Raw genomic sequence first — 25,542 nt, forward strand, 5'->3', positions numbered from 1 at the left:
CCATGGCCGCTGAGCCTGTGCGTCTGGAGCCTGTGCTCCGCAACGGGAGAGGCCACAACAGTGAGAGACCCGCGTACCGCAAAAAAAAAAAAGATATAAAAATAAACTGTAGCCTCTCTAGCCTCCCCACACTTCAATCCTCTTTCCCTCCTTTTTCTTCCTCACAGTTATTACAGACTGACATACTATATATTTAACCTTTTTTTTCTTATTTACTCTCTGCGTCCCCAACAAGCCTCCTGAGGGCAGGAATTTGATGGTTTTATGCACTGTTTAATCCTCAATGCCCACAACAATGGCTGGCACACATTAAGTGCTCAATAAATATTTGCTGAATAAGTGAATCCATGCCACATGGATAAACCACCTGGATTTCTTTATTTAAAAAACTAAGGATACTTGAATGATTGCTTAGAAGAAATTCCTCTTCTAAGTTTATCAAGCAGAAGAAAAGTGACTAAATAGCTGTTGTTTGGTAAAAGCAAGGGATATTCTTAGGATTTTCAACAGTTATCTCTATTTCACATTATCTCCTAACCTTACTTCCCCTTCTCCATAGTGGACTCAAGTTACTCTAGCACTAAAGAGGAATAAGTGGTCAGGCAGATCTATGACACAAAATGGCATCCTTCTGCTCACACCACTGGTTTCAAATGGAACCCAAGTTAGGAATAACTCAACACAGCTCAGGGGGCAGCAGGTGAGATTGTTCAATTTCAATTCTCTAAGGACAAAGTCACATATCATTTCACAATCCAAACAACTAAGTGGCCACTAATGGGATAGCAGAACCTTAGCACAGACTCTGAGAGCAATGTAATTTAGGAAAACAATAAAAAGATGGTGAGATATGTTTACCGATTCAGAGAAAGAGTGGAAGTTAAGTGTCACTAACGAAACTGGGAAGGAGATGAAGAGAGGAGCCTGGGTACCTCCGGAAGTGAAAGAAGCGGCAAGCCACAGTGGAATCATCTTGCTCTTGTTCCTTAAACTTCCGATACCGCTCCAGGCGGCACTCACGACACTTGTGCAGATGAGGGGCTACATTGATGCACGACCCATCCTGCAGGAAGGGCTCTCCGGACTGCTTCAGCTTCTTCACTTTGCTCACATCTTTCAGCACTGACTGGCCAACTGTGGCAAGGGAGGGGGAGAAATGGTTGGTCATGAAAGGTTTAAATGAGACTCAATAATATAATCCTCCTGGGGACAGTCACTTGTCCTGACCTGAGTCACTCCTCCTTGCACTGAATGGGCATGAGCCCATCAGGTCCATCCTTGACAGAAAAGGAGCACAGGGAACAAAGGCTTCAACTAGGAGTTAAAGACCATGGAGAATTTGTGGGAAGTACCCCATGACAACAAAACAACTCTGAGCATGGGTGAGGAAAACTCAAGATGGCAGAAGCCTCTTGCCACTAGCCCCTCAGGATATGATTGTTCTACTGATCAAGAACTCTTGCGGCTCCCATGGGATACCAAATCCTAACAAGAATGGGGACTTTTACCATCAGACTTTCTCTTAAACACTTGACCTTATACAATTTTGGACCATAACCTCACTCCACAAGAGTTAAAGGCTTTTTGGAAGAGGTGTTAAAACCATATATATGCGACAGAGAGGAGCAAACTGAGGAGTGGTTCTCTTTGCTTCATCAACTCTACTAAAGGCTGCGATGTGAGAATGAAGACTAGTACTGAGTAACTCGCCTAAGTAAATAAAAGAGGAAGGGCCAAAAGCAAGAGAAATACACAGAAAAGAGTTCCTGACCGAAAATAACAGACTATCAAGACTTTTTAGGATTATCATTACACAGGACAGATACCCCTCTTACAGTACTAGTATAGATCAATCCTGCCCTGAACCAGAAGGTCTGATGGCGCCCTTTTGACTATGTAATTCTATGAGATTATAGAACTTTCCATCAAAGAGAGGGCCTCTGCTGCCCAAGAGCACAACAAGCATTTAAAGCTAGTGCCAGCAAGCCCATGTATAAGCCCAGCAGGATCACCTTTCAAGGGGGCAGTCCGAGGCCGGCCCTTGGGGGCCTGCTTCCCTTTGCCTTTTCCCAGCAGCAGCTCAGCACTGCGCTCCCCATTGGGGCCCAGCTTCCCCATCAGGTGCTCCGGAATCCCCTTCAGGCCGGTCTTGGCTTGCAGCTGCTCCTCAGAGTCACTCAAATCTGACAGGTCGCTATTGGTACTGGAGTCCGAGTCTTGTCTGCAAGCCAAGCTTCGCTCATCCAGTGAGAACCTTTTCACAGCTTCAAAAGGAGCTTTGTTCTCCTGTGAAAAATCTGCTGGGGAGGACAGAAAGCTGCCTGAGTGCCTGCCAAAGACGTTACTAAAGGTTTTAAGGAGAGGATTGTCCTGCTGCCCAGGCCCCACAGTTGGTCTCTCCTCTGTGGGGCTAGAGGAGAGAGTAGGCATCTCAATGGGCTGGGTGAGGCTGCTGGTGGGTGAACTGGACCGGCCATTCCCCATGGCAGAGAGGCTTGGCCCCCCAGTGGTAAGAGCTGAGCCCAGAACACCAGACACCAGTTTGGAGGAGTCAGTTGTGATGAAGAGGGTTTTCTTCTTTGCTAAAGATGCTGAATCTGTAGAGGAGTGAGACTCGGGCCAGCTGGATGCTGCCTTGGAGGTGACAGTGGTAGCAGAGGAAGAGCTACCTGATGCCTGAGATGCAAAGCTGCTGAAAGGGCTATGTTCAACTTTCTCCACAAATGCCAAGAAAGGGTTAGGAGGCTCTTCTCGGGACAGTTTAGGGGGCTGTAAAAATAGATTTTCATGACTGTCTGGGGTGCGGGCATTTAGGAGGCTCCGTGGGAAGGCTGGCGTGAGGGTGGGCATGGACTCTGCAGGCACTTTCCGATCCACAGAGCTTCCAGCCTTAGAGCCTGATTTAGTGTCTGCTCCAAGAGCGGATCTTCCTTTACATAGGCTCTCAAGGCTTTGTTTGAATGAGTCTCGACTGGAGGAATCATCAGCCAAACTCTCTGAAACAGTAGTGAAGTAGTTACTGGTGGGTAAAGTTTGGGACATGCATTGAAAAAACAAGTTTTTGGAGAGATCAGAGTCTTTCTGAGACTCTGGTGCAGAGCTACAGCCAAAAGAGAAGCCCAAAGGTTTGTTCTCTGTGGCTAGAACCCCATTGGACTGGCTCCTTCCACTTCCAAAAGTCAAAGCTTGTGATGAACTCGGGAGAGATGCTCCAAATCCAGAAGAGGCCAGAACAGAACTTCTTGAATTCTGAAAAGAGAGAAGATAGCCTGAGTTAGTGATGCTGGCTTCTCTTGACAACCTTACGATATCTTCTTGGACCTAGGCCAACATTTCCTGAGGGTCAATCAACTTTTCTCTCCTGTAATTCCAGGAAAACTGTTCTTATACCTGTATTTCACCAGGGAAGAAAACTGCCACAGACAGCACAGAGGGGATCTTTAGCAAGGTAAGCTAGAGATGGCAGGATGAATGATATCCTGCCATTCCCTTGGTTGTTAGCCAACTGGTTGTCAGAGCACTTGGAGGCTGTGTAGGCTTCTAAGTATCTACTTAGAAATGAAGACTCCACCAGGAACTGAAGAAAAGGGCTCCCCAATGGACATCAGCTTTTACTCTGAAATATAGTGAAATATTACTAGTGACCCTGTAATATTAATCTATCTCAAAGACCTTAGGGGCTATGGTTAAAGTTTCAGTTTATTTAAGCCATTGCAAATTGCCCATCTTACAAAAGCAACTTCAGCCCTATGACAAGCCCACTGTACATTAAGGAAAAGTATTTTCTTTATTAGTCTGAAACTCACCAAGATGGACCTTTTTGGAATTTGGCCATTTATTTATGGGTCCAAGTCAACCTAAAAGTTGAATTATCTGTTTCAATTAAAGTTAGACCTAAAGGTGCTAAATTAAAGAAGGCACACCAGTTACTGAACCCTTCTGTTATCATTAGGATCTAACAAGTCTCCAAAGTGGAAAACTGTAGACACTGATACACCCACCAAATAAAAGCATTCAGCGTAACAAATTGGAGAATGAAAAAAGTTTCTTTTTTTTAATACCTTAAAAATGTTAACTTCTGCATTTGAATAAAGAAGGATGTATACATAAAGAAGGGTTAGAATCACTTTCATATGGTATATTACACAGCCATATATGTGCGTAATACAGAGAAATATCCATAGGTAGGTACGAGCACTTATGTAATACTTGGAAATAAAAATTATTCCATGACTGCTTAATGGATATGGAGTTTCTTTTTGGGGAGAAGAAACTTTCTTTAACTAGATAGTGGTGATGGTTGCATAACACTGTGAATGTATAATGCCACAGTACTGTATACCTCAAATGGTGTGAGTGGTAAATTTTATGTTATGTGTTACTTTACCATAATTAAAAAAAACTTATGCCAGATAAATGAAAGGGTGTTGTAAAAAAAAGGTGGGGGGCTTCCCTGGTGGCACAGTGGTTAAGAATCCGCCTGCCAATGCAGGGGACACGGGTTCGAGCCCTGGTCCAGGAAGATCCCACGTGCCGCAGAGCAACTAAGCCCGTGCGCCACAACTACTGAGCCTGCGCTCCGGAGCCCACAAGCCACAACTACTGAGCCTGCATGCCTAGAGCCCATGCTCCGCAACAAGAGAAGCCACCGCCATGAGAAGCCCATGCACCGCAACAAAGAGTAGCCCCTGCTCGCCACAACTAAAGAAAGCCCGCGAGCAGCAACGAAGACCCAACGCAGCCAAAAATAAAATAAAATAAAAAAATTTATAAAGAAGGGGGGGGAGTTTCAATTTATTTAAGGTTTTCTTTAAATACACAAGAGGAGTCTACATTAGGACTTTCTTTGGGGTGGCAAAGAGGCATGAGAACCAGGCAGACCACCTGTGGCTTGCCTCCAGCTGACATCTGCTACAGAGACTGCTTCAGTGCATTTAACAGTCAAAAACTTAGTTCATTCTTCTTTTCCTTCCCACTAACCAGCAACCAGACTTAAACTCCTCCAAATAAAAAGAAGAGAATAGACAGACACAGCACTGATGCTATGCTGTTGTTTCACTGCCAGAATTTGGCCAGGAGCCTTGACACCTGCATGACTGCAAGGAATAAGCATAAGGATCTCAGGTTTCACTACTAAAGTTACTCTTTAAAAATAAATACACACATGAATGAAAAATAATTTGGATGGTCTTTCATTTTCTTCAAATGATTAAATTTCAAATCCTCTTCTTATAAGAAAGTGATGACAAACTGATTTCAACACACTTTTTAGGGCAAGAAGTTTCCTGGAGGGCTGTGTCCGTATTTCATGATGGAAACATCCATTTCTGTACTTTTAAACCATATTCCAAGAGAATACCTAGGCTAACACATTAGCAAAATTACAGATACAGTCACAGAAATTTCTCAAACCTGTTTGGAAAATGCCCTTTGATCCACATTTCATTTATTCAGCTTTGCTACTCCAAGAACAACAGCATTCAGTGGATCTCTTCTTGCAGAGTGTAGTATTTGGTCTGTTTTGTAATCCCCACTTATATCTACTCTGCCTTTGACATGGATTTGATTTTAATTAATTTGGGCAATATGATGACTTACACATACTGGAAATCCACATAAGATCCCCACCTAGCTCTCTTGGGAATGCTGGTAAACTAACAGAGAACAAACCATGAAGAGTGCGAAATTTGCATTTATAGGCCTTCTCTTCTGCCTGGGCACTTCACCTCCCTCCCCAACCCTGCACACTAGAGATTAACAAACTGCATTTGCTAGGGAGGGGAAGAAGTCAGATGAAATGTATATGCCATGTTTTATAGGGCACTGTTATACACTGTTATAAAATGATTCCATTTTAGGATGTGAGCTCCGTCAAACAGGATTTCAATTCTTTGCTTATAATATACAGTACTTAGCACACAGTAGTTTCCTATACATAATTTAAAAAAATTTTAGTATTTTATTTATATTTCATATTACAGCTTGAATTAACAGCCAGTTTGAAAAAAATATGACTAGCATCATAAATCATACTTTGGTGACCAAAATAAGAACCAGAAGACTATAAGAACTGATTTTGACACTGTTTCAAATTTGACTGGGGAGCCAACTTGATGTTAACTTGTATTTAACAAAAGTTCCTTTTCAGCAACAATACATGCATGTAAGATAAAGAACATAGTAAACGGGATACTACTGTGATTAATTCCATCAAAATTTCCAGGTAAGGCTTACAAGATTAATTTAGGGGAAAAAACCCCCCAACCTTCTATGGTCATATCAAATCACAGAAAGCAGCCCAGCCATAAAGGAAAATATATGAAATGATGAAATAATTCCATCAAAATTTCCAGGTAAGACTTAAAAGATTAACTTAGGGAAAGAAAAAACCAACCTTCCATGGTCATATCAAATCAAAGAAAGCAGCCCAGCCTCAAAGGAAAATATATAAAATGATGAACTGAAAACAGGGGTTGGTAATAGTAGCTTTCACATAGCCTTAATTACAGTGTTCACTGTTGCCAACACTATAATTCATTAACCTTGCCTCTCATAGGCCTGGTTGAGGCTCAACCACTACATGAACTAAATAGATAACTGAATTAAAAAGATTCCCCATTAGATCTATTTTAACAACTCATTAAATTGGGTTGTATAATCAGTTTCTGATTAGCCCAATTGTTCAGGTGACTTTTAAGAGCTGATAGTTTTAAAGATATATGCATTTGCCCAACGAGCAGTAAAGGACTATCCACAGAATACAATTTAAGCACATCTCAGAAATACTCCTTCCCTGTGGCATTTGAGATGCTTTTTTAATGTGTTAAGAACAAAGTAGGGTGAAAGAATGAACCCAAATCTTGCAAATCTGCCCCTGAAACAACTCACCTCTCCTGGGGCCTGCGACCAGCTGCCTTTCTGTTTTTCCGGCCCAGTCCCTGCTGCAAGGCCAGTGTCTGAGATCCTCACCGTGGTTGGGGTGGAGCTGGCGGTAGTGACCACAGCTGCTGAAGCCACCATACCCTGGCCAACTTGTTCCAGTGTTTTTCCTGCCTCTTTATTTTCGGCTCCACCCACCTCTGGGGCCAAAGGTGTCTGACCTGTGGCTGTAGAATATGGAGTGAAAGGTACAGGTGTGTCCCCACCTATGGGCTCATCCTGCACCACCAGAGTCCTGCCGTTTTCTTTGGTGTAAGTGGCAAAGCGAATGTTGCGGTTAATCTGGGGGACAAATGTAGTCGGTGGCTGCTTGGCTCTCTGATCCAGCCCTGGCTCTCCACTGGCATTCCCTCCTTTCCAGGGCCCTCGGCTTGCCTCACCTCCATCGCTCCCATTACTGTCTACTTCACCCCTGTCTCCTTTTAATTTCTTTGATGCAGGGTCACACCCAGAGTCCGAAGCACTTTTCCTCCTCCGGCCATCTTTCCCCTCTATGCTCTCTCTCTTCTTCTTTCCTTTGGAAGATTTTACTGCTTTTAACGTACCCCCCTACAAAACAAAATTCAAAAAAGATTTATTACAAGGGACCTTCCATCCTGTGAAAACCATAAACCATTAGCTCTTTCCCATCTCTAGAAGCAGACAATCAAAGCAGGTACAGATTGCCAAATTCCAGTGCCAGCTCTAAGACACCCCCTTTTGTTAAAAAGCTCCAATCTTCCTGTGATTCAATTTATGCACACATATTCAAGATAATGGTTACTAAGAAGTTAACTCACTTGGCAAACTTTCCCTTAAATAAAATCCACTACTTCCTCAACTGGACTTTTTTTAGGATTTTAAAAATTTGTGGAATTTCTTTTACAAAATAGACTGCTAGAGCTAGGCTGGGAACTTATTTGCCTCTTGATGAAAAAAAAATCTGCTTTATTTTATATTTGTCTCCTTGTTTGACAGAAACTGGCATTTCAACTACTGAAAAATAAGTGACTTTTCTATCCAGAAGTCACTAAAAACTGGTGACAACTTAACAATAGGAAAACTAACATTTATGAGTCTGTGACCAGAGCAAAAGTGAGCCCAACAAAAACAAGTCTGAATTGCTCTTATGGACACTATAAAGACACAATCAATCTCCGGAGCTTATTTCAAAGCATCAGACAGGGGAAAGCTAAAAAGGCAGGCTACCATAACCAAACCACCAAATCTCTTAGCTCTTCCAGTAATTTTAGCCTATCACATGAAATCTTATTTGTGCCTTATTTGAGAGGTCAGACAACCTTAAAAGACACAGAATTAAAAGGGGGCAATTCCTATCTCTGAATAAAAACTCTTTCCCTGAGAAGGACAAGAGGACAAGGGCTTGGGACACAGCTAACGTTCTCTCAAGCAACTTATATCTGGAACAGTCTTAGATTGGTATCCCATCATGAAGCAGGTTTTCATTTTAGCTTCACTTAGCTAACTTTCAGACAGTTTTATTCAGATAACACGTTGGGGTGGCAATAAGCTAGAGACATAGTTATTTGGCCATTATTATTTACCAACTTGATTACTCTAGTCTTACTGCCCTTGAATACTTACAGATTCTTTGTGCAGATCTATCTTTGTTGTAATCATTATTATAGCTGTTATAACTGAAATTTTTTCAAATTTTACATTTCTTGCCAGTTCTAATTTTTTTTCTTCTTCTTTTTTTTGCTGCCTTCATTTGTCTTTTCTCCCTTAATTTCCTTCTACAAACCTTAAACAAAGTTCAAGATTTATTTGTTTCTCCCATGCTTTTGGTACTATTAATCTAAGTTTCTAAATCTTTCATTCAAGAACTGTTTCTGTTTGTTAAGCATTGCTTCCATTTGATCCTTTTAAAACCTTTTTACCCTTTCTTCAACCTCTATCATCACCCAGTTTTCAGTGCTGTGAAGTATGGAAGTAGAATCAGTGAAATCTCTCCTTTCTTTCTTGCTCACTCTTTCAAGGAGATGAGGTAACCATGGATCTCTAAGAAGGGTTACTGTAAAATTTGGCAGAACTGTCAATAATTGTACTTTGCTAGCTAAGAAGATAGTCACATCATGGCAAAGCTGAAAAGGGAAGAATCAACATCTGTTGCTGAAAACCACAGATCTCACCTTTAACTCATTCGGCCAACTTACAGAGCCTGGCTCAGAGCAATCTCCCTGATCAACAATTTACATGTATGCCCTACGTACAGTGAGCTACTCACATGTGAGTAGAAAGACTAGGACACTGAGACCAGTACTCTCTAGCTATATCTGGGCAGCTAAACAGTACCTGACATATAATAGGTGCTTAAAGATTGAATGAAATAAGGAAGAAAATAAAAGAGGGACCCAATATGGCATCAAAATAACAAGTGTTTTTCAGCCACGTAAACACAGTCAAGAGACTTATCTTATTTGTAATAATATAATATGTAGTAAAGAACTATTAAATTTAACCCTGATTCTTCTTTTCCTACCCTAATCTTGTTTTATCAAGCCAAAAATGACTGGATAAAGAAGATGAGGAAGAACTGTATACTCAGCATGAGTAGCCACGCAGGTGCTAAAAGACTGTGAGGAATATATGGACAGATGGCTGTCCAAGTCAATGTCCTACTGAAGGAAATTCATACAGGATTCCTTGATTGGTTCAGGCACTGATATATAATGTATCTTTTTATGGGTTATGTTAATTCTAAATGAACCAAGAGTTGGCCTGATTCACAGTAATTATGGAGTAATCCACTGTGTGCTGAGCACTGAACTACACACCAGTTTGATGTGACTCTTCTTGGGATATGGAATTTCAGATTTCCTTGGAGCTCACTACCACCTAATGGAAAGAAAAAGAGGATGTAGCTTCTCCTATTTCTTATTACTGGGTAGGTCATGAATATTTCTACTGCTTATTACAGCTTTATCTACTGTATCTTTCAAATATACCTGTCCTGAAAAAATGTAAGAAAAAAAATAGGCCATGGATTTTAAAACGGCTAGGCAACATAGCCATGATGAAAAGGGTTTGCTCAGACTAGGTCTCTTTCTTGAGATTATCCTCCCTCAACTGGAAAGGCTGTGGAGAGAGCAAGAAATGTACAGTGGTCAGAGATGAAACCCAAAGGGCATCCATGGATAACACACACATAAGGAAGTCTATGTAACAAGATAACGCAAGCTCATGAGTCTGCTCAGAGACTCAGTTCATTACTGTACCTCGCTCTGAGGCGTTGAATTATCCACCAGCATCACATGGATCAGTCTGGGATCTACGGACTTGATCTCACCACTCTACAGTAGGAGCGGGATAGAAGAAAATATGAAAAAAGGAAGAAAAAGATTTAATGCCTTGTCCACCAAAGACATAATTATGTATTTTTCTAATCTATGTAATTATCTCTATTTGTTTCTACTCCCCTGCTAGAATGAAAGCTCCATGAACAGGGATCTCTACTATTTCATTCACTGCCAGAATAACAACATCTGAAACAAGGTCTAGAACATGGTAATCACTCAAATATTTGTTAAACGAATGAATGAAAAAATTGCATTCAATGCCCAAGTGTCCCTTTTAGGGGTATGAATTTCAAATTCTGCATCTCTAAAACCTTCCTATTCTGAAATTAAAAAAACAAAAAACCTTCAGAACCAGTAATCATTAAAAGCACCACTCTACTATTAAAAAACAAAAGGTTTGGGAGGGGCCAATCTGACAGACATCATCAGACTTAATGTGCATATTCTTTGACCCAGCAATTACACACTTAGGAATTTATTCCAATAAATAATGTGAAAGTGTATAATGATATATGCCCAAGGATATTCACTGCAGCATTATTCATATTAGTGAAAATAATAAAAATGATTTAAACGTCCATCAATTTTAAATTAGTTATGATACATCCATTCAGTGAATAGTATGCATCTATTTTAAAAGGACAAAGTATTGATAGATTTCTATATATATTTACACACAAAGATGTTGACAATTTAAAATTAAGTAAAAAAGGTAAATCAAAGAACTATATGTATCATATGATCCCATTTGTTAATAAAGTATGATTTATATAGCTATCTCCTAAATAGACAATATATAAATATCATACACACACACAGAGAAGATATTTGGAAGCATATGGAATATACACCAAACTGTTAATGGTGATTACCATTGTGGGGAGTAACATTTGCCTAGGGGAAGGGATGGCTTTCAATATCTATTTTATATATATGTGTATCATTTGAAATTTGTAAATGAGGATTGAATAATTTAATAAATAAAATTCAATAAAGAAATAACTAAAATCATTTATGTTTACATTACATGTGAATGCCGAGGGCAAATCTGAAACCAATTCAAAGATATCATAAATACATACGTGTTTGACTCAAAATACTCCGCTATTGTTTTTGTTTTTGGCTGCACTGTACAGCACGTGGGATCTCAGTTCCCCAACCAGGGATCAAACCTGCACCCCCTGCAGTGGAAGCAGTCTTAACCACTGCACCATCAGGGAAGACCCCAAATATTCTTGTTGTTTTGATAGACAATTCTCCAGGTAGCTCTAGATGCTATGTTTTTTCTATTTATTGCTTTAGAAACAATTCATTTTTTCAGCATCTAAGGGGGAGTGGCATAAGTATTATAGAAGCAAATGCTGATTAGATTTTTAAATACTAAACTTTCTGAATACGATAAAAAATGATAACACCACTTCACATTTGTATACCCTTTCATAGATTTCAAAGCACTTTCAAATACATTATCTTAGTTCCCAAAACATATGCTGTGAGGTCAGGGGGAAGTTACCTAATTAACTTTAATTTACAAATGAGAACACTGAGGTTAAGAAAGTTGAACAGCCTTTCTCAAGGTGATAGAATCAATAAGTGATAAAACCAGGGGGACTTCCTTGGTGGCGCAGTGGTTAAGAATCCGCCTGCCAATGCAGGGGACACACATTCGATCCCTGGTCCGGGAAGATCCCACGTGCCACGCAGCCAGTAAGCCCGTGTGCCACAACTACTGAGTCTGCGCTCTAGAGCCCGCGAACCACAACTACTGAGCCTGAGTGCCACAACTACTGAAGCCTGCACGCCTAGAGCCCGTGCCCCACAACGAGAGAAGCCATGGCAATGAGAAGCTCACATACTGCAACGAAGAGTAGCCCCCGCTCACTGCAACTAGAGAAAGCCTGTGCGCAGCAATGAAGACCCAACGCAGCCAAAAATAAATTTAAAAAAAGAACAGTGACAAAGCCAGAGATGGAACCCAAGTCTTCTTACATGTAATGAAGTGCTCCCTTTTCCTACACCACCCTGGGTAAGGGGATGGATGGACCTCAGACAAAATAACACAGAGCCTTACCTCAGTTACAGACACCTCCATAAGACGGGTGATGGAGTCTTGATGGCTTACAACACCACAGAGCCAACTTTCTTCTCCCTCTGGCTGGTATACTTTGACCCTGTGACCTTGAACACTGTAGGGACCTAAAGGAGAGATCAGTTAGTATTGAATATTTTTGGCTAAGCTGTATTTCGTGACTGTTTCTAAAAACAGAAAGAAAATTATATAGTGTAAATACTTAGCACTTTTAATCCTCTTGTATGGAGTTGAATAAATGAACAATTTCAGATTTACCATACACAGCAATTAAAAAAAAAAACATAGTTTTTCCCAGAGACTTTTGTAAGTTCTGTTTATTTGGAGATTTCTTAGAATGTCCCAGGCCTCTGATTCTACCTTATCTCAATTTTCCAATTCTAGAAAGTAATACAGGGAAGAGAAAGGAAACTTACAAATCAAAAACTATAGGTAATGTGAAAATCTACTCAGATCTATATGACATATACATTAAAAAAGTGGGAGGCCAGTAAGTTGAATGTACTATTTTGTTATGTTACCATAGGAATGATATATAACCATTTACACTTTGCTATCTGACTTTCATTACAGTAGGTGGAGAGTTCAATTTATGAGGTCTCCAGCCTCTGCACTAATAATAGTCTGAACAAATATAGCACCTGTCTTCCTAGGAACACAGAGTTTCAAAGATATTACTTTATCAGTAGGTAATGTTACCCTGCAATTTCAGCTGGCCCTCCAAGAAGGACAGTTTCTCTCTCCTACATATGTTATACATTTGAGACTAGATAGCTAAATCACTGCTTATTTTAAATTATTATGTTTCAGAGCTACAATTAAGCTTAATTTTTCTATACATACTCGTAAACATCTCTACCTATCATTTTGTCCACTTGATTTTTTTCTATTTTTCCTCACATTCTTTCCTCTTCCATACCTTTCCTTGATTATTAAACATCATTTTACCCTGATACTTTCCTTTCCCAAAGAGACAAGTTTTCTTACCTTTACCTATTTAGATTTAGTTTGACAAAAGAGAACCAAGGATCCTACTTCATTGAAAAGCATGATTATCACGAGGGTCAGAAAGGACATAGAGTAGATGTACAACATGAAGGGAAGGATAAATGAGGCAACAGTCTACCTTTTGTGTAGAATCTTGGGAAAAATCTGTATGTGAACTGAAAAAGCTAATAAAAGCTAGTAATTCTTTTTTGTTTTCATTCTTAAAAATTTACATGCTGTTAATGTGAATGAGTCTGTGGACACCTTCCTTTATGAACATACCTTACATTCTAAGTTGTTATTTGTTGTTGTTAACAGTCTTTAGAGCATACCTTATAGACAGTATGCTCAACAAGGGCAGAGACTTTCTAGTTCATGGTTATATCCTCAGTACCTTAACACTGTGTCTAGTACAAGGTTAGTACTTAAGAAATATTTAAGAAATGAAAAAAAGAAAGACAAAATTGCATATTATGAAATGTAATACAAAAAGGAAATAGTGGTCTGAGTGAGATCCTGTTTTTCCAATCTATTCTAGAGATCCAGCTAACTGGAGTTACTCTTGACACCATCCACAAAAAGAAGACAAGCACAAATGTTGAGCGTTGCATGGTGTCCTCTCCAGTCTATCACTTTCAACACTGACCATACACCTGATTCAGAATTCAGGGACAGAGGACCACCTGTTCTTACCTCGGCTAAATATCTCTTGCAGCTTTTGGTCACTGATCAAAGCATTAACTGTTTCTCTCAGAGCAGCATGTTCCAAAAGAATCTGGTTTTGGCTATCTGTTCCCATCTAATAAAGATAAAAGAAGAAAAAACGGAGTATTGAAGTAAGTACCAATAATATCTAACCAGAAGAGAAAAATTATACCCCTGAGGAGCTCTACATCAGCATTTGCCAGAGAATGTTCCATAGAAACCTCGTCTCACAAGATGCTCTACAAAAGTTAAGGATGCAGGGCTTCCCTGGTGGCGCAGTGGTTGAGAGTTCGCCTGCCGATGCAGGGGACGCGGGTTCGTGCCCCGGTCTGGGAGGATCCCACATGCCGCGGAGCGGCTGAGCCCGTGAGCCATGGCTGCTGGGCCTGCGCGTCCGGAGCCTGTGCTCTGCAATGGGAGAGGCCACAGCAGTGAGAAGCCCGCGTACCGCAAAAAAAAAAAAAAAAAAAAAAAAAAAGTTAAGGATGCTAGGGGAATTCCCTGGTGGTCCAGTGGTTAGGACTCCAAGCTCTCACTGCCAAGGGCCCAGGTTTGATCCCCAGTTAGGGAACAAAAATCCCAGAAGCCAAGTGGCATGGCCCCCCCACCAAAAAAGTTAAGGATGCTAGGATCATTTAGATTTAGGAAATATTATACCCCCATTGAAAAAGGTGGGGGGTTAGGGACACCAACTGCTTCCCCACCCCATGCAGTCAAAAATCTGCATATAACTTAAAAAAAAAATATTTTCCCGACGTTTATTGGTTCTACCAGTTTGTGGTTTGCCTTTGTGTCTTCTTTTCTTTTTAATAAATTTATTTATTTATTTATTTTTGGCTGCTTCGGGTCTTCGTTGCTGCACATGGGCTTTCTCTAGTTGCGGCGAGCGGGGGCTACTCTTTGTTGCTGTGTGCGGGCTTCTCACTGCAGTGGCTTCTCTTGTTGCAGAGCACCGGCTCAAGGAGCGCAGGCTTCAGTAGTTGTGGCTCGCAGGCTCAGTACTTGTGGCGCACGAGCTTAGACGCTCTGCGGCACATGGGATCTTCCCGGATCAGGGATTGAACCCGCGTCCCCTGCACTGACAGGTTGATTCTTAACCACTGCGCCAGCAGCGAAGTCCTGTATTTATTGATACCCTAAGTTTATGATGTCTGTTTACAAGATGAATCATCTGTCAGTACACTACATCAAGATTGCCTTATATAATACAAAACACTAGATGTTATAAGTATTAGTAACACTAGATATCAAAAATGAAAAGATAATGTGAAAAAATTCGTACTAATTTATAGGTACTGTATTTACTGAAAAAAATCCACATATAAGTGGACCCGTGTAGTTCAAATCCGTGCTGTTCAAGCATCAACTGCATATATGTCTTTCTACATACGACAGTATATTAAAGGCTCTGAGAAGACATGTAGGAAAAAAACATGTTTAGCTCAGTGTTTCTCAAACTTATTTGACCACAAAACATTTTATTCCATGTAAATCTTCTTGTTTATTTTGATACTTATCCGACATTCACTGAGTGCCTATTCATATAAGCACTAGGATTACGAGATAAATAAAGCAAGATTGATGAGAGGGAGTGAGGCCTAATGAGGGAGGAAGACATATCAACAATAAAAAAATCATTAATATTACACAGAACACAGTTCAGGAAATACTGCTTTTGGCTGCCTCAATAAGACAGCAAAACTCTTGGAAGTCTCCTAATTTTTTTTTTTTTTTTTTTGCGGTACGCAGGCCTCTCACTGTTGTGGCCTCTCCCGTTGAGGAGCACAGGCTCCGGATGTGCAGGCTCAGTGGCCATGGCTCACGGGCCCAGCCACTCCGCGGCATGTGGGATCTTCCCGGACCGGGGCACGAACCCGTGTCCCCTGCATCAACAGGGAGACTCTCAACCACTGAGCCACCAGGGAAGCCTGGAAGTCTCCTAATTTTTAACCTTCAGACAGTAACCCTTACAAGTGAGAAAAAAATATTACCCTCCATAAATTCTGAAACTCTAACTCAGACACTAGTTTGTTTAAACTACTAACTTACCCCTTTTCTTATAACTAAAAATATACCTAAGCTCTTCAATATTTAATGTTGCTTGGAACCAGCCCAAATTCCCAGCTTCCCTACCACAGACGTAAGTATAGGACCTCTTAGACTCAAGTTATAGAAGCAGCCACCTCTGGGAAGCCACCTCTTCTGAGAAAACCCTTAGAATTGTGGTCTTAAGTCTTAAGTGGTCTTAGGGTGGGGTGGGGGTGTGTAGAGGAGGAAAGAAGCCTCAGCTACCAAATACACTTTTCAAGGGAGCAAAGAAACTTTAAAAGGTACATGGAATTACTGGGAGGAAGAACTTGACTCAACGTTAAAAGAAAAGGGGACAATATAATTAATTGACTTATACTGCCACCTGTGCAGACTGATGATAGCCAGACCAATACATTTGACCTCTGAGATAATATGGGGTGTTCTGTGGGCCCCTCAACTCAGCCTTTCCAAGATTAAACTGATGTTTTATCCTCCTTAAAGTGTTGCTTTTTCTATTATTCCATCTCTTTGAAAGCATACACCATCAACTGTGGCATCCATGGAATTGTTTTACTCCACTGTTCTCATCTGGGCTGATTTTGCCCCTCTGGAACAACTGGCAGTGTTGGGAAACATTTCTGCCTATCACAACTCAGTGCTGGCATCTAGTAGGTAGAGGCCAGGGATGCTGTTAGACATCAAACAATACACAGGATAGCCCCCAATGAAAAAGAATACAGACCAAAAATGTCAATATCGTTGAGGTTGAGAAACCTTGGTCGAGACTGTTGAGGAATAATATTAAAATTTTATTCTAAGATTCCCACCATTCTCTGTAATTTTACAATGATATTAAAAATATTATCTGAAATAAAAAAGGGGGGGAAGTACCCTATTTATAATCAACAGAGAAATTAGTAAGGAGAGAAATAAGTTTAGGACTAGATCAAATGTTAAGTACCTGGAACAAATGTAACCCATTAGCATCTGACAGGAAACGAAGCTCTCGATCCAGAAGGTATTCAACTGGAACCACAGAACCCAAACCGAGTTTATCTACTAGGGGAGTGAAAGTCTGTAAAGTACAATGACAAGAAATTGATTAGAACTTGGAAAAGAAAATAAATAACAATTCAACTGAATATCTAACTGCAGAGAAAATATCCATTATTAATATATCTTTCACCCCAGTAAATATAGATAAGCTAAAGCATAAGTCCTCAGAGACATTCCCAACCTAGCATCTGCCCCTCAAATAATCATATGAAGCAAACCAGAGCATAAAGTCAGTTCAATACTCTTATTTACAGCTAAAAAGGACAAGAAGAATGGGAAATTCCTCATTCTCTCTAGCAATTTGACTAATCTTGTCAGGCTCCAAGAGGGCTAAATTACAGTAAGTTCCCAGAATGAAGAGTCACACCATTATCATCTCTGGAACTCCTGAAACCTTCATGAGATTTCTAAAATGATCAGTGGTATAAATATGCATGGGCAAATTCACATTACTGTTTTGTAAATAAACTGCCTACTAAAGTCACCCAGGGACCCAGATCCATTTGAGCTTCTTCTAAAAGTTCAACTGGAAAGTGGTCTTAAAAACAAATGAAAAAAGACAGTTCAGTAAGTGATGATATGTATAATCAATAGGTTAAAAAGTTTTGTTTTGAATATTATTTAATTTGGTTAATAACAGGAGAATTAGATTTTTAAAAGAAATCTAACTATTTATGCCTATACTTTGCTAAAAGAACAGGTAGAAACAAATGGATACTCTCAGAATTAAATTTTATAGCACTATTTTGTCTGACTTCAGAAAACAAAACTTAATAATTAAAAAAAAAACCAACAAAAAACTTTAGGAAATTCCCTGGTGGTCCAGTGGTTAAGACTCCATACTTTCACTGCTGTGGGCCTAGGTTCAATCCCTGGTGGGGGAACTAAGTAAGATACCACAAGCCGTGCTACACGGCCAAACAAACAAAGAAACCTTAAACATAGCCAACAAAAGCAAAAATAAACAAGTGGGACTACATCAAACTTAAAAGTTTCTACAAGGCAAAAGAAATGATCAACAAAATGAAAATGCAACATAAGGAATGGGAGAAAATATGTGCAAATCATATACTTGATAAAAGGTTAATATTCAAAATATATTTAAAAAACACATACAACTCAAGAGCCAAAATCCCCCACAAATATCCCCAGCTGACAGCCAGCAAGGAGACTGGAACTGAATTCTGCCATAAACATGGGAGGTTAGAAGAGGACCACCTACTATAGATGAGAACATAGAATTGCAAACACCAATTTTTGCCTTGTAAGATTCCGAGCTAAGAAGTAGGACACAAAGTGTCTGTACTTCTAACTTACCCAACTAATAAATGGGTGTTAATTTAAAATGCTAAAAACAAAACAACCCCCCCCACAAATAATCTGATTTAAAAATGGGCAAATCACCTGAATAGACATTTTTCCAAAGATAGATGAATGGCCAACAGGTACATGAAAAGGGGCTCAACTGCATTAATCATCAGGGAAATGCAAATCAAAACTATGATGACTAATCACCTCACACCTATTAGAATGGCTATCATCAAAGACAAAGATGACAAGTGCTAGCAAGGATGTAGAGAGGGGGAACTCTTGTGCACCATCAGCGGGAATGTAAATTGGTGCAGCCACCATGGAAAACAGTATGGAGGTTCCCCCCAAAATTAAAAATAGAACTACCATATGATTCAACAACCCTGCTTCTGGGTATTTATCCAAAGGAAATGAAATCATATCTTGAAGAGATATCTGCAACCCCATGTTCACTGAAGCAGTATTTACAATAGCAACGACATGGAAACAACCTAAGTGTCCAGTGATGGATGAATGGATAAAGAAAATGTGGTGTATACACACACACACACACACGAATATTATACACAACGAAATATTACTGAGCCACAAAAAAGGAGGAAATCCTGCTATTTACAACAACAGCTGAATCTCCAGGGCATTATGCTAAGTGAAATAAGTCAGAGAAAGACAAATATGGTCTGATTTCAATTACATGTGGAATCCAAAACAACTGAAATCAGACACAGAGAATATACTGGTGGTTGCCAGGGGTGGGGAAAGTGGGGGAAATGGATGAAGGTAGTCAAAGGATATAAACTGCAATAATAAGATGAGTAAGCTGTGGGGAGCTAATGTATAGCATGGTGACTATAGTTAATAATGCTGTACTGTATACTTGGAAGTTACTAAGAGAGCAAATCTTAAAAGTTCTTTCCACATATGTGTTGTGAGAAGCAAATGAGATAATATGTAGGCAAGTACTCTATAAAAGTGAGATTATTACACCTTATTGAGATTATTAAAGTGTTCTGCAAAGTTAAAAAAAAAAGTTCTTACCACATACACAAAAACCTGTGTGAGACAATGGATGTGTTAATTAACTTTATTGTGACAATCATTTCACTATATATAAAAAATCATCACATTGTACACAAACTTACACAATGTTATATATGTCAATTCTATCTCAAAAAAGCTGGAAAAAAATAAAATAGTTTCTATGGAAGAAAAAGACTTGAAGGATTACAAACATTGTTTCATTACATAACTATGAGAAAAGAAAAGGTAAAAAATTATTTAGAAACAAAGTATCAAATATTATCTAATATAAAAAGTATGGGAAGACACAGGAGAAAAGATCTCTCCCAATTTTTGCTTGGTAACTTCAGAATCAAAGTGTGTTAAGGACAAACTGGGAGTTTTGGGAATTCTAAAGCATTCAGCTATTGGGTAAATACCATATAGAATAGGAATAAAGCCCAAATATGTTCCTAGCCAATAAAAGTCACTCACCAGGGCTGGCCATTGTGCAATTGAGACTCGAGTGCCCTGGACAAGGACTGGGTCCTTCCGGGGTGCCCATACTAGAGACCCTTCCAGCAAAAGTACAATAACTTCTTCAGCATGAACTTTAACCCAGGAGTGTTGCTTCCAGCTACAGCCATCAAATTCTACAAAGATCTGGAAAAAGAGATAAAAAGCCATCTTGAGGTCACATTTGGAAAAATCCCACACTATAATATAAAAACAAACACAAACCCCCTGTTTTGAAAAACTGACTAGGTAAAATTCTAACTTGTTTTTAAGTTCTTTTAATGGATTTCAATAAAAACCAATCGTACTTCAGAGCCAGGAAGTTGGTCTCATCCTCACTCTGAAAAGAGCGTACGGATTTAAGGGGGCATGAGTTATCCACAGTTAGTAATTTCTAGCCGTGGTCTTACTGAGATTTACAACTCTTAGTTTCCAATTCACATCTAAGCACACTAGCTGGGGGCTTACTATGTATGAGGCACTATGCTAGGTTCAGGAATACAGAGGGGAATCTAGCACACTTCCTGGTCTCACAGTCTAATAGGTAGGAAGAGAAATTTTTTATACTTCTACTGAAAATGACTGTGAACTTTTAAAATTAAATTTGAATAGGTTATATACACATGGTACAAAATTCAAAAGGATAAACAATTAAAAAAAAAAAAAACCTCCCAGTCCCAAGTGTGGATTTTTAAAGTACCACTGACTGTCAGGAGTGATCTCATATCTGCTAGCAGAGGCACACCGTTGTCACAACAATGCTTTGCTTCCTCCCAGAAAAGATACTCCACCTTTTCAGATATACTTAAGTAGAATCTGTAAAGAGTTTCTGAAAGCAATACATATTAAATAAAACTACATTCTTCTAATAAATAGTATGCTTAGGTTTAACTTTTCCATATAAATTCTGACATTGAAGCATGTTCTACACAGCAATAAAAGCAATACATATGCATACAGGTATCAATATTTAGAACAGATATGTCTAGTGACTAAAATATAGCTGGTTACAAAATAAAGGCTAGAGTATTTATATCCCACTTCATTTTCAAAGAATTTTACTTGGCTTTTGGGAAACATATACAATAAGATGATAAAATATCAATTAAAAAACCAGGGCTAAGCAAACTACAACAGGAAGTCACTGTCAAAGTGTAAAAGGAGGGAAAACTTAAGCAGGCAATAGGGATCTATACAGCTGTATGACTGAGTGACATATGATGAATGATTGATTCATTGATTGACTTGGCTCTGAGCTTCCTAAAGGCCAATCTGAAAATGGAGAGGTCAGTGGCATATTCATCACTGGCAAAAAGTAAAACACAAACCAGTTTCTCAGGGAAGCAACACTTTTCCAACTACTTGGCTCTACAAGAAATTTCTCACATGACACTTCCTAAGGCAGCAATGAGTGATGTAGGACAACATCAGAATCCCCATAGCAGTCATTCCCAACTAGGAATCACAGAGTTACCAGGAATATCTTAAGTACTAAGGGTACTAAGCATTTTCTGTAGACTAAATACTAGAGGTCTGGTACATGTGTCACCATTATTTTTCAAATATATGTAGATCATATAATGAATAAAGTTCAAATCCATTAAAATTGCTACTGAAGTCACAACAACTTTTGTCAGTATATTAGTTCCCATCCAGTCAAGCTAAAAATTAGAGTTACAACTATATGAAAATTTACGATACTTATACTTGAAAAGTGTGGAACCACTCAGTAGCCTAGCATTAGGCTTAATCTCTTCACAGGTAATAAATACTTGTGAATTGTGCACTGCTGGAAAAGCTATTCCAGAAATTAAATTCATTATACAAAGCTCCAGTTTTATTATTTATATTTTACCAATATTTTATTATTTATAATATACCAAGTAACCTTCACTTCTACTTTAAAAAAAAATGATGGGAAAATAAGGCTCAGAAAGGGGAAGCATAATTTTACTGCAATACCTTTAACATGTGAACGGGAAAGAACATTAAACTGCAATACATTTAACACATGAATGGGGCCACTCATATATTCACATATGTTCTAGGGGAATCAAACACAACTTTAAGTAACTTGCTGATAACTGGAAAAAGACGTATTCAAACTTACATTTAAGTGCAGACTCAGGCACCAGGAAAGGTAGTAATGGACAGAGCTTGGGGATTATGTTCTGGGAGGCTTGGATTTCAGTCTTAGCCCCCCCCCTACTAATCACAAAACTTGAGCAAATCACTCTCCCCTCCTCAAGTCTTGGTTTCCTCCCTTGTGATAAGACACACCTGTCTTACTTACCCTCAGACTGGCTGTGAAGATTAAGTAAAGTAATGGATTCAAAACCACTTTGGTCAACTGCAAAGCACTACTTGGGCAATAACATGCCATAAGATAAACTGAAATAAAATAAAGTATAGGGGGTGTTCAGAGGCAGGAGAGATCACTTCAGGGGTGTGAAGGGACTGATATGGGCTGAGGTTAAAAAAAAAAAAAGTTCCAGTCAAGTTCTAGGATGGCCAGGAGCTATAGCACACTGCAGAAGGAGTGGGAAATGAGACTAAAAAGACTAAGAGTCAATGTGGAAGACCCCGAATACTGGGATAAAATTTGGGTTCATCCAGCTGCCAGTGGGAGATGTGTGTATGTGTGTGTGGGTGTGTATATATGCAATTGCCATTAAAAGGTTTCTGATTGAGGTCAAGATTGAACAAAACAGTTGGTTTTAGGACAACTCAGCTACTCAGTGGATGTAGATGGTTTAGAGTTGGGGGTGGGGTGGGGAACAGGGGGTGTTCTTACATGACCTACAGTGGGAGCAGTGAGACTAGGAAGGAAGTTACTAGTGCTCGTGAGAATCGATGAGTCCTACCATCAAGCATGATGACTGGCTGGATATAAGGGTAAGGGAAAATTCAAAAATGATTTGGATTTTGAACCCGAGACTAGGAGAACAGTGGTCCCATTACTGTTCAGTGGTGCCATAACCGATGTCTGGAGGAGGCAATGGCTGAAGGACAGACAAGACCTTGCAAGCCATGAAAAGGAGCAGAGACTGTTGAAGCCCCAGGCGGAGTGGGGCTTCACTCAGTACCCTGAGTGACACAGTACTCTACTGGGCATCACTTAGAAAACCAGACGTTAAGGCTTCATGGTGCCTGACAGCTAGGTGCCATGCTATAGTTCTAATCCGCCAACCACTTTAAAAATCAACATACGAGTCACAAAATTCTAAGTCATACCAACACACAAATATACAAACACACTAAAAGATATCACTGTACTAAAGCTGTAACGATTTTAATTCTTTGTAGATAAGAACTTGAACATTTAAAAAGTTAATATTCAGGAATCCTATCATCACACATCTGAAAACACCATGGAAAAGCTGAAATATTTGAAAGTCATATTTCACTTAATTTAAGGGTAATTATTTCCTAACCTGCCTGGGCAAAGGAATAAAGTGTTGAACTTGACAACCACAGTGCTATATGTTCTAGGATCAAGCAACAGCTCTAGGCTAATAATATGAATATGTTTTGAGAGCAATATGGAATATGGATATATGTAAACATGTTCTACCAGCATTAAGGCTTGTTTCTGGCCCTAGCACTGTGCTTCATCTCCTAGCTAGAGATGGAAGGAGTTAGAACATATAAGGTGAAGAATCATTTCAGGTCAAAGCACACAGAACATGAACTCTTAAAATGGTAGTGGCCAGGTCACAGGACAGAAAGAAGGGATATAAACTAACAAAAATCAATGGTGGTGGTTGGACTGAGTTAGAGACGGCCAAGGCAGGTTGATAATCTGGACAGAACAAAACTAAAACACTTTGAGTTGATTTTATTATTATTATTATTATTATTTTTTTTGCAGTAAGTGGGCGTCTCACTGTTGTGGCCTCTCCCGTTGCGGAGCACAGGCTCCGGACGCGCAGGCTCAGCGGCCATGGCTCACGGGCCCAGCCGCTCCGCGGCATGTGGGATCTTCCCGGACCGGGGCACGAACCCGGGTCCCCTGCATCGGCAGGCAGACTCTCAACCACTGCGCCACCAGGGAAGCCCTGAGTTGATTTTTTTTAAGTCTTTTAAAAATTTCTACTATTAGAGTAAAAGCAGCAAATAGTACTATACATTGTACAGCTAGAACCCAAGGACTAGATGTGTAAAATATTTCCTTAGTTAAGAAGAGTTAGTGGTAAAACTCCTGCTTTCATTTCAAAATCTCTTTTATGGTCTATATGTGATGTACATTCATTTGAGTGACATTAAAATGAAACAAAATTTTAAAAAAAATCAAATAAGTTAACCTAAGTTTGAAAAAATGATAGTAATCTGAGTAATATAGACCTCCATGTTTATCACATAATCATGTAATAATCAGTTTGGATTCTGGTTCTCCCTAAGGCCATTCTTACTATAATTAATAAAATTATTCATTTATTCACTCACTCAACAAAAATAGACAGAACGCCTCAGAAATATATGTGTGTGTGCACGTGTACGGCACTTGCCAGGGCTAAGAGTATCAAGGTGAATAAGGAAGCACCCGGCAGGAGGGAATCAAACCCTAGATGAGCCAACAGAGAGGTACAGAAATTATTACAGAGTTATGTAATAAGGGCAGTAATAAAGACTGAACATGCTAGAGAAGGCGTCTGCCATGGTAAACTAGAAAGGTTTCACAGAAGAGGTAGTAGTATACAAGCTGTATCTCAACGGACAAACTATATTCTTCTGGCAGAGAAGGGAGAGACTTTCCAGCAGGTGCAAAGGCAGAGAAACTAAGAGCAGACTGAGCGTTCTAGAGAAGGATTAGGATAGGAGAGGTAACAGTATTTTAGCCTTACCAGTAAATGTTCCTTCTTTTTTGTTTTTAAACATATTATTTATATAATAACTTTTTTTTTAAAGGAAAGAATTAATTTTGGGATCAGGTTGGAAGGGAACTCATAGAGGCAAGAAACTGGAGGCAGGGAGACCAATTATAAAGTGATAAAAACCCAGGTAAAAGATGTAAAAGGCCTAAACCAATAAGACTGTGTAAATGAAAAACGTATTTGAGAAATTAGAGATAAAAATAACAGGATATGGTGATGACTGTGAGAGGGTAAGGAAAATGGAAGACTAACTTCCAAGGTTCCCAAATTTTCTTTTCCAGTTTTTCTAACTACATTCTAAACAAAATATGAACTCTGTTACAAATGATATTACAAAACTGGGACATCTTGACAGCCACAGTGGGGAATGATGCATGTCTAGAACACTGCTGTTTTCAAGCAAAAAATAATTTTCTTTCTATGGTTCCTTTGATCAAGAGAGACATTTCTAACAATTACTCCCATTTTTTTCCCTACTTTCTAACAACCTCAATAAATTAAATGTTAAGTACTTGAGTACCACAGGAATAACCTGAATAAAAACTCAAGCATATAGAGATATATGCTCTTAGGGGTAGAGGAATCACAAAGATCTGGATTTGCATCCCAACATCCCTATCTGTGTAACTGGGAGCAGGTTACTTTAGCCTCTTTGAGCCTTACTTCCTTTGCCTATTAATACGGACAGTAAGTACCTCAAAGAATTATGGCAGGATTAAACGAAATAACATAAAAT

The 25,542-nt window shown here is 39.4% G+C and overlaps 1 protein-coding gene across 2 annotated transcripts in view; it reads right to left on the reverse strand.

Annotated features, from left to right (window-relative positions):
- KDM3B (lysine demethylase 3B) overlaps positions 1 to 25,542 on the reverse strand; it is a 60,973-nt gene that overhangs the window by 28,097 nt on the left and 7,334 nt on the right. Inside the window, exons 2-9 of one of the 2 annotated variants that reach the window (XM_082620423.1) lie at positions 19,912 to 20,079; positions 17,012 to 17,125; positions 14,008 to 14,113; positions 12,310 to 12,434; positions 10,158 to 10,232; positions 6,889 to 7,488; positions 2,013 to 3,249; positions 933 to 1,134 (exon numbers count right to left, since the gene is read on the reverse strand). In XM_082620423.1, the coding sequence (XP_082476549.1) occupies positions 933 to 1,134; positions 2,013 to 3,249; positions 6,889 to 7,488; positions 10,158 to 10,232; positions 12,310 to 12,434; positions 14,008 to 14,113; positions 17,012 to 17,125; positions 19,912 to 20,079 (2,627 nt within the window). The remainder of the gene's footprint in view (positions 1 to 932; positions 1,135 to 2,012; positions 3,250 to 6,888; positions 7,489 to 10,157; positions 10,233 to 12,309; positions 12,435 to 14,007; positions 14,114 to 17,011; positions 17,126 to 19,911; positions 20,080 to 25,542) is intronic. The other variant, XM_082620424.1, reaches the window with a different exon arrangement.

The sequence above is a fragment of the Mesoplodon mirus genome, assembly GCF_964341445.2.
Source record: "Mesoplodon mirus genome assembly, chromosome: 5".
In the NCBI taxonomy this organism is placed as follows: Eukaryota; Metazoa; Chordata; class Mammalia; order Artiodactyla; family Ziphiidae; genus Mesoplodon; species Mesoplodon mirus.